This window comes from Perca fluviatilis, chromosome 11 (genome assembly GCF_010015445.1).
Source record: "Perca fluviatilis chromosome 11, GENO_Pfluv_1.0, whole genome shotgun sequence".
In the NCBI taxonomy this organism is placed as follows: domain Eukaryota; kingdom Metazoa; phylum Chordata; class Actinopteri; order Perciformes; family Percidae; genus Perca; species Perca fluviatilis.
Genome location: NC_053122.1, coordinates 924701 through 937200, shown reverse-complemented (window position 1 = coordinate 937200; position 12500 = coordinate 924701). Strand labels below are relative to the sequence as shown.

General features: G+C 39.8%; 1 protein-coding gene across 2 annotated transcripts in view; it reads right to left on the bottom strand.

Moving 5' to 3' along the window:
• Nucleotides 1–2020: 2020 nt before the first annotated feature.
• The window catches only part of LOC120567931 (microfibril-associated glycoprotein 4-like), an 18053-nt gene continuing 7573 nt past the window's right edge, over nucleotides 2021–12500 (bottom strand). Inside the window, exons 1-6 of one of the 2 annotated variants that reach the window (XM_039815032.1) lie at nucleotides 7059–7133; nucleotides 6730–6885; nucleotides 6021–6059; nucleotides 5784–5880; nucleotides 5547–5714; nucleotides 2021–2277 (exon numbers count right to left, since the gene is read on the bottom strand). In XM_039815032.1, the coding sequence (XP_039670966.1) occupies nucleotides 2021–2277; nucleotides 5547–5714; nucleotides 5784–5880; nucleotides 6021–6059; nucleotides 6730–6885; nucleotides 7059–7070 (729 nt within the window). In that variant the 5' untranslated portion in view covers nucleotides 7071–7133. Of the gene's footprint in view, nucleotides 2278–5546; nucleotides 5715–5783; nucleotides 5881–6020; nucleotides 6060–6729; nucleotides 6886–7058; nucleotides 7134–12500 lie in introns of those variants that run through there. The other variant, XM_039815033.1, reaches the window with a different exon arrangement.

Below are 12500 nucleotides of genomic sequence, written 5' to 3'. Positions count from 1 at the left end.
AGACACACACACACACACAAACAGTCACTTCACAGCAACTGGTTAACATGTCAGGGATCAGATCACATGACCAACTGCAGTTAAAGTTGCCATGACGACTCCTATTTCAGAGAGTTCTTAAAAAAGTATGAATGGAAATTAAAAGTTGTATCAAACTCAGTTAATGAAATATTATCCATAAACCTAAGGAATAATTTACCATTAGTATAGGAGAGGAAGGAGGAGGAGACGAGTAGGAGAGGAAGAAAGGAGAGGAGTTACACACACATACAGACACAGGAAGATGAGAAGAGAGGAAGAGGAGAAGAGAAAAGGAGGAGAGATGTAGAGAAAGAAGAGAGGAAGAAAGGAAAGGAGTTACACACATACCAACAGACAGACAGAAACACAGGAAGAAAGGAAGAAAGGAAAGGAGATACACACACACACACACACACACACAAACACACAGACACACACCAACAGACATACAAACAGAGGAAGAGAGGGATATGGAATATAGGAAGAGGAAAAGGAGAAGAGAAGGGAAAAGGATGACAGGAGAGGAGTAGACTAGGAACAGTAGCTTCACACCATTGGTCAACATGACAGGGACCAACTGCAGTTAAAGGTTGCTATGACAACTCTTGTCTCAGAGAGGCCTTCTCACAGAAACAAGGCTATGATGCACCTTTGATAGTCCTGCTCCTAGCCCAAAAACCGTAACTCCTATCTCTTAATGTTTGATACTGTGAGAGACATAACACCCTGCTGATCATCCTGTCCAAGAATGGTGTGTGTGGTTTAAGAAATGTGAGGACAGCAGCTGTCTGAAAAGGGCCTGTTTCTTTTCTCCTCCTGGGATTTCTGGTAGGATTTAGTACAGGAGGCAGTGCGGCAGTTGGTGGAGATGGCTTCACTTGGAAGCTCATTGTGCCTTGTGTTAAAGTCGGATTGACTCCCTAAGCACATCGTTAGAAAGGGCACAAGATTTCCTACATTTTGATGTAAAAGTTATGTATGAAGAGTTAAAACTGTGTATGGTATCGCGAGGTAAAGAAAATCTAGCTTCTGCCTCTTTCCACTCTGTCAGTTGGGCCCTGCCCTCTGAGTCCGAACATTCCATCCCATACACACCAATGTAAAAATGGCAGAAAGGTAGTTTTTCTAAGCCTCAATGAAGACAGATTATTTTAAAAAGTACTAATGGGATTTGAAAGTTGAATACCAAAGCTGAATGTATGAAAGATGGGGAACGTTTTAAAGTTTGAATGGAGTTTCTCGGTGAATGTATGAATGAGGAGCTAGCAGTTGAAAATGTATGAAAATGTGTCAACTTTGAACATTTTGTCCATCCGCTTTAATGGGGAAAAAATGTCCGCTAAACGTTGAAAATCTCGGAAAATATAAATGTTATGAATAATAAAAATAGTAGCACACCATTCTGAATCAAGCCGAACGTTTTGATGTATGAATGAAGTTTCTATGTTGAAAGATGTGGAAGGAGTTAATGAGCAAAAATCCAGCGGAAGAATAAGAATAAATAAATAAATTTTATCGGTGTAGAATATAGATGTGAATGCCTCCAGCATTCACACCAATTAGTGTAGTAGAATATAGATGTGAATGCTAATATAGATGTGAATGCCTCCAGCATTCACACCAATAAATACATTTTAGTGGTGTAGAATATAGATGTGAATGCTGGAGGCATTCACACCAATAAATGTAAACTATTTGCTTTTTAATTATGAATAAAAGAAGACATGAAATCATCTTAATGCTCAACTTATTTATTTATTGTCACCGTACAGCAGATAAACTGGAGACACTTTTCCACGAGAGACTTTTCCACCACGTTGCAGCGAGCTGCGACTACTTTAAACCATCACAGACCGTAACACGATTTACAGACATCAGCTGGTTTTATTTCCAGTTTCAGGAACATAAGACCTGCTGTGAGATTAAAAGCTTAATGAGAGAAAGATGAATAAATGAGAAGAGATGAGCTGATATTCTGCTGTACGTTGGTCCTGGAGAACTACTGCACAGGACGGATCTTCATGCTGATGCTCTTCAGGGAGTAGTCATGACCTTTCCAACTCCACCAACTCACTGAAACAGCAAAGACAGTGCTGTCAGCCCCCCAAAGATAGATACCGTTTGGATTTGTATAGTGACAGACGCCGTGCCAGAACGCCCCCATGTGTAATCTGGCACAGTTCCCTCCCCAGGGGTCCTGGTCTTTGTCGAAGGTGGAGAACTTCTGTCCGTTGTGACGACTGATCAGGGAGTCTCCTACAGAAACACAACAAGTGTATAATCACAACATTATGATACTACTAACAATGATATATATTTTGGAGTGTATTTCCTCCAGTAAATACCACAGTCTACTTCTTTACCTACAGTAAGTATAACTAAATAATACAACTACTGAACTAACAATACTGGACTGGTGACGTTTAATGGTATTATTATGGTATGTATGTATGTATGTATGTATATATATATATATATATATATATATATATATATATATATATATATATATATATATATATACACACACTCACCTAAAGGATTATTAGGAACACCCTACTTATACCGTGTTTGAGCCCCTTTCACCTTCAGAACTGTCTTAATTCTTGGTGGCATTGATTCAACAGGGTGCTAGAAGCATTCTGTAGAAATGTTGGCCCATATTGATAGGATAGCATCTTGCAGTTGATGGAGATTTGTGGAATGCACATCTATGGCACGAAGCTCTACAACAGCCCAAAGACCTTCTATTGGGGTGAGATCTGGTGACTGTGGGGGGCCATTTTAGTACAGTGAACTCATTGTCATGTTCAAGAAACCAATTTGAAATGATTGGAACTTTGTGACATGGTGCATTATCCTGCTGGAAGTAACCATTAGAGGATGGGTACATGGTGGTCATAAAGGGATGGACATGGTCAGAAACAATGCTCAGGTAGGCTGTGGCATTTAAACGATGCCCAATTGGTACTAAGGGGTCTAAAGTGTGCCAAGAAAACATTCCCCACACCATTACACCACAACCACCAGCCTGCCCAGTGGTAACAAGGCATGACGGATCCATGTTCTCATTCTGTTTATGCCAAATTCTGACTCTACCATCTGAATGTGTCAACAGAAATCGAGACTCATCAGACCAGGCAACATTTTTACAGTCTTCAACTGTACAATTTTGGTGAGCTCGTGCAAATTGTAGCCTCATTTTCCTATTTTTAGTGGAGATGAGTGGTACCCGGTGGGGTCTTCTGTATGGGATTAGTTTTGTGCCTTTAATTCCAAGCAAAACTTCTCAAGTATCAAACAAAAAACACCAACTCAAGCAAAAAAAGTGTCACCTCAAAAGGTAAAACTTAAAACTTGCAAACAAAAGATTTGTATAGTTGTAAACTATTGGTCTTATATTTGTTTGATATTATGTCTCTTTGTTTACGGTTCCCTCTGCTTCTTTCTCAATGATCAGTCTTTTGCTCTGTCCATCACGTTTGCAGTTTTGCTCCCAGATTTGCGTTTGCACTTCCAGAGTCTTTGTTTGCAATTCTGACACAAAGATCTCGCGTGGGCGGGTCTTACAGGGGTGCGTCCCCATTGGCTAATGAGTGTTAAGGGAAAGTTTGAGTGACAGCTCAGCCTCAGTGCAGGTAAACTAACATTAGCTAGATAGTCTGGTCTGGAGGACACACAAGCCACTCCACAGCGGATTCCTACAAGATTAATAAAGTGTAAGTATTGATCATATATATTATCTGTGATCTACGTTAAAAGCATGGTTACTAGACGTTTGCTGTTTCGTTGTGTTAAGTTACTAGCTAGCTAGTAAAGCTGTTTAAGTTAGCATTTAACTTTAGCTAACTGCTAACGTTATCTAAAACTTGTAGCCAGCGGCTACATTACTGAGCTAATTTGCCATGGGAATCATGTATTCTTCGTGAGGCCTTACTCAATGGAGCTGTATTAATTATTGTCTTCTCTCTGTAGAACCTGCAGGACCCGAGCAGAGCTACGATGCTCTCCCAAGTAACGTTAGCTAGGTCAGTAACGTAGCTATATTATGGTCTATTAGGAAAAATTATTATCCAGCTAACTACAAATTGTTGTGGTTGCTATTGGCCTGATAATAGCCTACACAATACTAATATTGGTTAAGTTGTACAATGTAGAAGCTGTGAATATAATGTATTATATCTATAGGTTGACACATACATTAGATAATGTTCCATCTGTAAACACTGTTTCTTCTTTCTTTGCACTACTTCAAGATGGCAGACATGGACGTATGTTTTGTATATTTTAGCGCTGTAAATGTTAACAATATTTAGAATTAATGCATATTGTTACTACTGTCCAAACTAACAAACTAAGCCCTTGGTAAATACTTTGCTTAGTGATCCGTATGGTTTGATGTGATGTGATGTGCATGTGTCCTGGTGGCTGGCTAAATTCAACAACATCTCCATTGACTCTTGTTCATATTTTTTCTAAAGATAGGTCCCATTGGCAGGGAGTAGAAGGGGCAGGACTTCAGCTCTCTATAAACATTTCAGTTGTATAAATAGTTCCAAACCTACTCATCCTATTTACTCTGACCCTACAACCTATTAAATCAAATATTTATTCATTTCTTAAATCTCTAACTTTTATTATTTGTATCTTATTTTATTTCAACCTTTTTAATTTGTATTTTTCATGACTGTTTAAATTTATTTTTATTGTTTTATGTAAAGCCTTTTGACTGAAATATGCAGACAAGTCTCATGGCAGTTCGTGAAATGGTTACGTAATTGTATCTATTGATTCTTGTACACGGACATGTCTATCTCGTTTTTTTTCGGGATGGTCAGCACGTTTTTTTTTAACTAATGTATTTCAATGGGAAGCATCTTTTGTGATCACAGCACGACTACGGTAGCGAGTAGTATGAAAGGGAGGTTGGTTGGGGGGGTGGATGGGTCAAACAGGACTTTCATCCAGGAGACTAGGGATCGTGTCCCGCATGTCACGTTTCCCCCAACCGTCCTGTTCTTCTTTTACTAAACCCAACCGTCCCGTTAGAATCGTGCTGTGATCAAGAAAGAAAAATGTGCTGACCACAATGACAAAAAAAACAATATGAACGTGTCCGTGTACACAAATCAATAGATTGAAATTACGTGACCATTTTACAAACTGCCGTGAGACTGGGTTTAAATGTGCCACCTGTATAGAAATATAAAGTTGCCTTACAACCTGCAGCCTGTTAGTCAGTCACCAGGGCACAGAGAACCCTGTTCTGCCTGTCAGTCAGGCACCAGGGCATAGAGAACCCTGTTCTGCCTGTCTGTGTCAGAGGAAGTTTCCCCTCACCATTATATTATATTGCTGTGTGGAGTTTTGAAAAGTGTAACTGCACTCGCGACTGCTTTATCGTCATTGATATGACTCCCAGTGACTTAAACAAAGAGACGTATTTTCAATGAACCAATGAAAACCAATGTCACACTCCACAACATTAATGGCTGAAATTCTCGTCGTTAATGTGGAAACCTCACCTGCTCCTCCATTAATGAATCCAGAAACATGCAGTTTGTATCCGTAGGACTCTGGGTCGATGGAGAATGAGGAGTAACGAGCAAACACTTTGTTTCCTTTAAAGTCCTCCATATCGACCATCAGCTCGTACTTTCTCCTCAGAGTCAGGTGGTAGAGAGACTCCAGACCTGGAAACACACAATCATTTAGAAACAGTTTCATGAAGTTATGACTGTTAGTTTGGATTCATTTCTCACCGAGCCAGTACTCTCCAGCAGCGATACCAAAGCCAGTCTTGTATTGATCCCAGCCCCTGTAGAAGTTCACTGTGCCGTCCATCCTCCTCTGGAACACCTGGGGGGGAATGGGGGGGTTAACTAGATAAACACGCAAGATATCTGACAGCTCATATTTCCAGACAACAAGGATTTTACTGGAATGTGATTTATTGTGAAGGAACTACAGGAAGTGTTGACTTCAGTTAAAATACTCACCGTCCACCGTCCTCCTTCTGAGACCATGTCACAGTACACCTACACACACACACACACACACACACACACACACACACACACACAGAGACACACACACAGTATTAGTTCATGTGATCCTTTAACTAAAACTGTATCCAAATGTACTTACATCAGTTCTACTACTTCACCTGCCCAACCAGAATTAACACATAGGAGACAACATAGTCTATATGTATTTATTTAGCAGTAACTATTGGCCTGTTCAGCCCCAATGCTGTTGCTGTCCGTGCTTTCTCTGGTGCTGAAATATTTTAACTTGACTGGAAAGCTGTTTTCATTGTTCTTTAATACAAATTTGTCTGACAATGTGGCTTTTCTTTGTGATTTATTGGACATAGGCTAACTTGGCTCAACATGTGACACATTACAACATGGATTTATAGCTATTTTAGAAGTTTTTAACAAATCACCTGGTAGCAGGGGGGCCCCGTGATAAAACAAACTTTTTGGGGGTTTCTTAATGTAAACATTAACCGGGTGCATTATAAAAAATAGGTGAGGGTTGCTTCTTGCTTTCACAATTTACAGCAGAAGTTCTCGGAGAATCTCTTTTATATCAAAGATAAACTGGTATTGTGACCGAAATTTCCCTAACCTGACTGATATCAAATAAGTGATATTAAGCCCTGATCTGAAGGTCAACCTGAGTCCCAGAGAGGATGAAGTGTACCTGGACAGCAGACGTGGCTCCGATGGGATAGATGGTGTACACTCCACTGGGTCGGCTGTTGTCATTGTGGTAAATGTCACTGCAGTCTCCCGGCAGAATGAGCGGCAGGCAGCTGGTCAACAGTGGAGCCAGCAAGACGAGGAAGACTGAAACCAGCTGGAACAGAAGAGATATTATAATTAAGTTAATTCAGTTGGTATCACTCTCATGCACAGCTAGAATACTCTGTAAAGCAAGCTGAATACTTTTGCTACCCCTGTCTAAAACTTGGGGCCACAAAGGATTAAAATTTGTTTGCCAAACTATCAGATATAATGTTGTAAACTTACCTTTATGGTCATATTTCAGCAGAAGTGATCTGATGAAGATCCTGATGTCAGATTGTCTCGTCGCTCTGATTTCTGTGTTGTCTCTCTCACACTTTTATATACCGTTAAGATTAATAAGTTACTGAGCAGCTGCTGTTTCACACCAATAAAACTATAAATGGGTGGAAGCATGTCCTTGAGTGTGTGTGTGTCTCCCATTGGCTTACACAATATTGGCACCCAAATCTGACACGCCAGCACTTTTTGGGGACTCGCCTCCCTTAATGGACCAAAGAGACAACTTTGTAATCTGGAGTAAAGCAGAGGTCTTCAACGTTTTTTAAACCAAGAACCCCTTAACTGAAACAGAGACCGAGCAGGGACCCCCTACTACACATATATTGTATACAAGGAAGATGCATATTACAGTTCTTTTCGATTGCTAAACGACAGCGGGCACAACTGGAGTCACATGTGCAAAACTCTAACTACAGTCTGCACAGCAGCAGTTCATGTGGACCAAACTCTAGTTCATTTTTCATTGCTTGAACACAGTTTTCAAAACTCTACACACTTATCCCATGACTTTAACCACAACGTGCAAAACACTGTAGATTTACAGCACTTTGTTCAAATGCTAACACACTGCTGTCAAAACTGTAAACCACACATTCAAAACAGAATAGATTTCAGTCTGGTGCCTATCAAACACTGCTGATTGCAATTTTAGCTAAAAGCCTAAGCAGGTGTCTTGTTTTAGACTAGTTAGTGAACATATATGGTATTTATACAGAGAAAGATCAGAAAGACTGTTTTTGTATACAAACACCAAATAAGAATGAAACAATCATACACTGTACTGTTTGAGAGAAACGGGTAAAAGAGCAAAGATACCAATTTGTCCAGGGAAGATGTCTGAGGTTATGTACACAGCTATAAAAAAAAGTGAAAAACACAATATCTTTACAATAGTAAAACTGCATTCTTACTGTTTTTCAGAAAGTAATGGAGGTGAAAGCAATAGAAACACCACATTCATTTGTATTTAGAGATGATGCAGACATCCAATGTGATGAAGAAAACTTGCCACATGATGCTGGAGAGAGGCAGGATTAGTCACACTATTCTTTGGTACTGTTATGTACCTTTAGTTTTTTTCCCCAGTAATTCCATAAATTACTAGAGACAAAATACTTTATTGAAGAAAACTGCTGATTTTCATTCCTTCTTGATTACCTTAAGTAAAAATTGGTATGCTATACAATCTATATTTTTTCCTTAAATAAACTGTTGAGTAGTGTCAAGTCACTCAAATTGTTCAAACTGTAAAGATGAGAAAGTTTGTAATTTCTGTATTGGTGTTTGAGGCTAGTGTTTTTACCCTCAGTGTGTTCTGAGTGACAGTGTGTGTTATCTCAGTGAGGCCTGTGCATACTGTTTGAGATGTGTGTTAAGAGTTGTGTTGCTTTGAATGAGTTTTGCAGGTGATGTGAACTGTTTAGCTCAGGTGACTGTAGGTAGTGCAGACTGTAGTTTGAGTTTTGCACATGTGACTCCAGTTGTGCCCACTGTCGTTTAGCAATCGAAAAAAACTGTAAAATGGACCTAGGTGTGTGTCTGTGTGTGTGTGGGTGTGTGTGGGTGTGTATGGGTGTGTGTGTGTGTGTGTGTGTGTTAGAAAAATATGATTTACTTACTTTTATCTCGCGTTAATATTAAAACAGTTTGCACAAGAATAAAATATTACACTGATTACTCTTTTCTGTCTCAGTTAAATTAAACTCTTTGCATAGTAAGAACCCAAAACCCTGCTAGCTCTCACAAGAGAACATGGAACCATTGACACTCTTGTCTGAGCACGGTGTGATGCTGAGGAAAGAACATGCACTCTGACCAGGTAACAACTGACCACATCAACTCTGTATTATAGGGCTGCAGCTATCGATTCTTTTAGTAATCGAGTATTCTACCCATTATTCCATCATTTAATCGAGTAATCAGATAAGAAATACTCAGTAAGAAATACTTAGTAAACAGCAATAGTAAATATTTATTATTGCTGTTTACTAAAAAAAAGGAGACAAGTTTCCGGCCCGGTTAGAAATCATAACATAAATAAATAAACAACAAAACAGACAAAGGAGTATATGAAAACTGTGTGTGTGTGTGTCTGTGTGTGTGTCTGTGTCTGTGTCTGTGTGTGTGTGTGTGTGTGTCTGTGTGTGTGTGTGTGTGTGTGTGATATTGGTAAATCCCAGCCTTACTAGTGTGTGAATGTTTGAAGGATGTAAAAACAGCATTTAAACTGAGATCACAAACATAAATGATGGTTTAGGTCAGTATTAGATTAATATGAATCATGTAGCTGCTATAGTTCAGGTCAGTTCAGGGGGGGTAGTGACTGATAACAAATAACCCCCAATTTCCACCAACTGCAGAACGGCTGCGTCCCAGCTCCGGAGCAGATATATCCGGTTAATTTTCAAAATAAAATCCAGCGTGCTCATGGTGGATCATGTTTCCCTGCACTACAGCTTGAAAACACAGCACAGAGCTGTTCCCCCTCTACCCCTCTGGGTGGAAACTAACTGGTGGTGGTTTGGTGGTTCTATTCTACGTGAATTCGCGAGATCTCGTTGGGTCCTCGTGACTTCAGCTGTCAGTCACGGCCGCAGCCGTGCCGCAAAACAAATCCGGACCTGGTGGTTGACAGACATGCAGCGGAGCCGGTCCACAGCCGTTCTGCATCCTGTGGAAATCCGGAATAACACATCTGTGTGTTTAGTCTCAAGTACACAGCACTGAGCAGCTGCTGCATGGGGAACAACTTTGTGTGTGTTTGTATGTGTGTGTGTGTGTGTGTGTGTGTATCTGTGTCTGTGTGTGAGTCTGTGTGTGTGTGTGTGTGTGTGTGTGTGTGTGTGTGTGTGTGTGTGTGTGTGTGTGTGTGTGTGTGTGTGTGTAAGAGTCTCTGGGGGGGGTGTGTGTGTGTGTGTGTGTGAGTTTGTGTGGTTGGTGTGTGTGTGTGTGAGTCTGTATGTGTGTGTCTGTGTGTGTGTGTGTGTTTGTGTGTGTGTGTGTGTGTGTATGTCTACAACTAATCCATTCGTCTAGAAAATAATCCACACATTATTCACCGTGAAGATAATGGTAAATCCCAGCCTTACTAGTGGGTGAATGTTTGAAGGATGTAAAAACAGCATTTAAAGTGTGATCCCAAACATAAATGATGGTTAAGGTTAGCATTATAGTACAGTTTTTCTTGATTGCTTTGATACAGCAGTCAACTCAAACTCCACATTTTTCAAAACAGTTAACACACAGGCCGAAACAGTGGCACTCATGGTCAAAATGAAACATTTTGTTTGCAAAAGGCTCTAACTGTGCCAAAACATTTAAAATATGCAACAAAAGCAAATTTTGCATTCAAACAACATAACTTGCAAACAAGTGTATGAGCTCTTCCAATCAACCATTACACAGTGGACAACAAAATACTAAATACAGCACTCAGTGCGAATGAGTGCACCATTGCTTGTCATTGTAGCCTATTACTGTACGGAGCTTTCATGCCAGTGCCATTTGTTGTCAAATTTGCCTTCTTGCAAAGAATTGGATCCAGAATCAGAAATGATTTGATGCAAATTTTATTGATTCCATTGATTCTTATTTTCAAACTGTGGCTAAAAACTGAAATACTGTAAATATTACACAAAATACATGTAAACCAAACCAAAATAAAATCTATTAGAGTATAAAAAATTAAGAAAATAAAATATATTACAGTAAAGTATAAACATCTATTACTGTAGAGTATAAGAAATAGCCACTATTGATACTCAGTCTCTTCTGTCTTGACGATGGGGCCACATGGCCTAACCCTGCTGACTGATTGCTAATTGAAGATTTGTGTCAAGGAGTGTCAAACAGGTGCTTCATTGATTTCATACTGATGTAGGTAGTTTCTAATAGTTAGGAACAGATGGTTTCTGTTTGGTTACCATGGCTAAAACAGGAGTTTGGATTGCTTGAATGACATCCGTGTTACAGTTTTTGCCCGTTGCTTGAACACATTTTGCAAAACTTTGCTCATTGTGCCAAAACTCTACACACAAGTAAACATGACACAACACTGGGAAATATACCATTCACATCTGTGTCAAAATGAAACTCTACTATCAAAACCTAAACTCTGCTATCAAAACCTAACATTCCTTTGTCAAAATGTAACTCTGATGACAAAATGCCACATACTTGCATCATATGCATACACTTTCAGATCAGGGGGAACACACTAGTCTACATTATATAAAACACTGCAGTCTTTGATTTTCAGTGTTTATTCAGAAGGCATATTTTCAGGAGGCACATTTTCAAACAACCAAAAAAGCAAATAGGCCTACTCAATATTGTACATTGCAGCACTGTACATTGCAGTAACATGAATTCAGATAAAGCAAACAAATTATAATAACAATAGAAAAAACACTATACTGTAAACACATAAAATCATGGCAATTATGCATATGTGGGCTCATGGATCCTGCCGTCTGTTGGGGTCTGGCCACAGGACCTTATCGACATCGCAAGCAATGTAAAGTATGGTATGTATGGTATGTTTCACAAAAACTACCACTTTGGCTGCAAAAGGAGCATTAGCACCCTGCAATACCCTGTACACGTGTGTGTAATGACTGTGGTAATGTGATATACTGTAGTACAGTGCTGTAAATACCATCTGAGCAGAGTAGAAGGTAGAGAGGTGAAGACATACCTGTTTTCTAGTCGGAATGTTCTTATCACAGATGCCACTGTGAAGAGGCTTAGATGTGGGTGGACTCTCTGCCCAGCTTCCCTCATAGTCAGGCCATGGTTGATGACATGGTCCACCAAAGTTGCTCTTATATCATCAGAAATAGGGGTCCGTGCATGGCCTCTTCGACCTTGACCTTGTCCTCCTCCTCCTCCTCCTCCTCCTCCTCCTCCTCCTCTTCCTCTTCCTCTTCCTCTTGCTCTCCCTCCATCCATGCTTGCAAAGTTCTTGAAATGGCTAAACTGAGGGCTTTTTGTAGCTGGCTGATTGGTGTTCAGTTTTGCAAGTAAGTGCCTTTAGGTGTGTATTTGAGTGGTTGCAATTACCCGATGTGTTTTGTATTTTGGATACATGTGTTTTCCAAATGGCACCCTGAGATTTCATTTTAGAACGAAGTGTCTTCTGTATGAAATAGAGTGTAGTATGCAGGACCAAGTGTGTTGCATAAAGGAGTAAGTGTGTTGCAGAATTGCAACTAGAGTGCAAAGCAGTGCTTTTGTTTAAGGTTTGGGTACATGTGTTTGAGGTATGGTAACAAAAGCTTCAAGTTGTGTTATTTTAGTCTAAGCATGGGTCTGTAGTGTTCAAGCAATGGCCAAAAACTGTAACTATCTGCAAAAGCGTGGGGAAAATGTGTCAATCCAATGAGA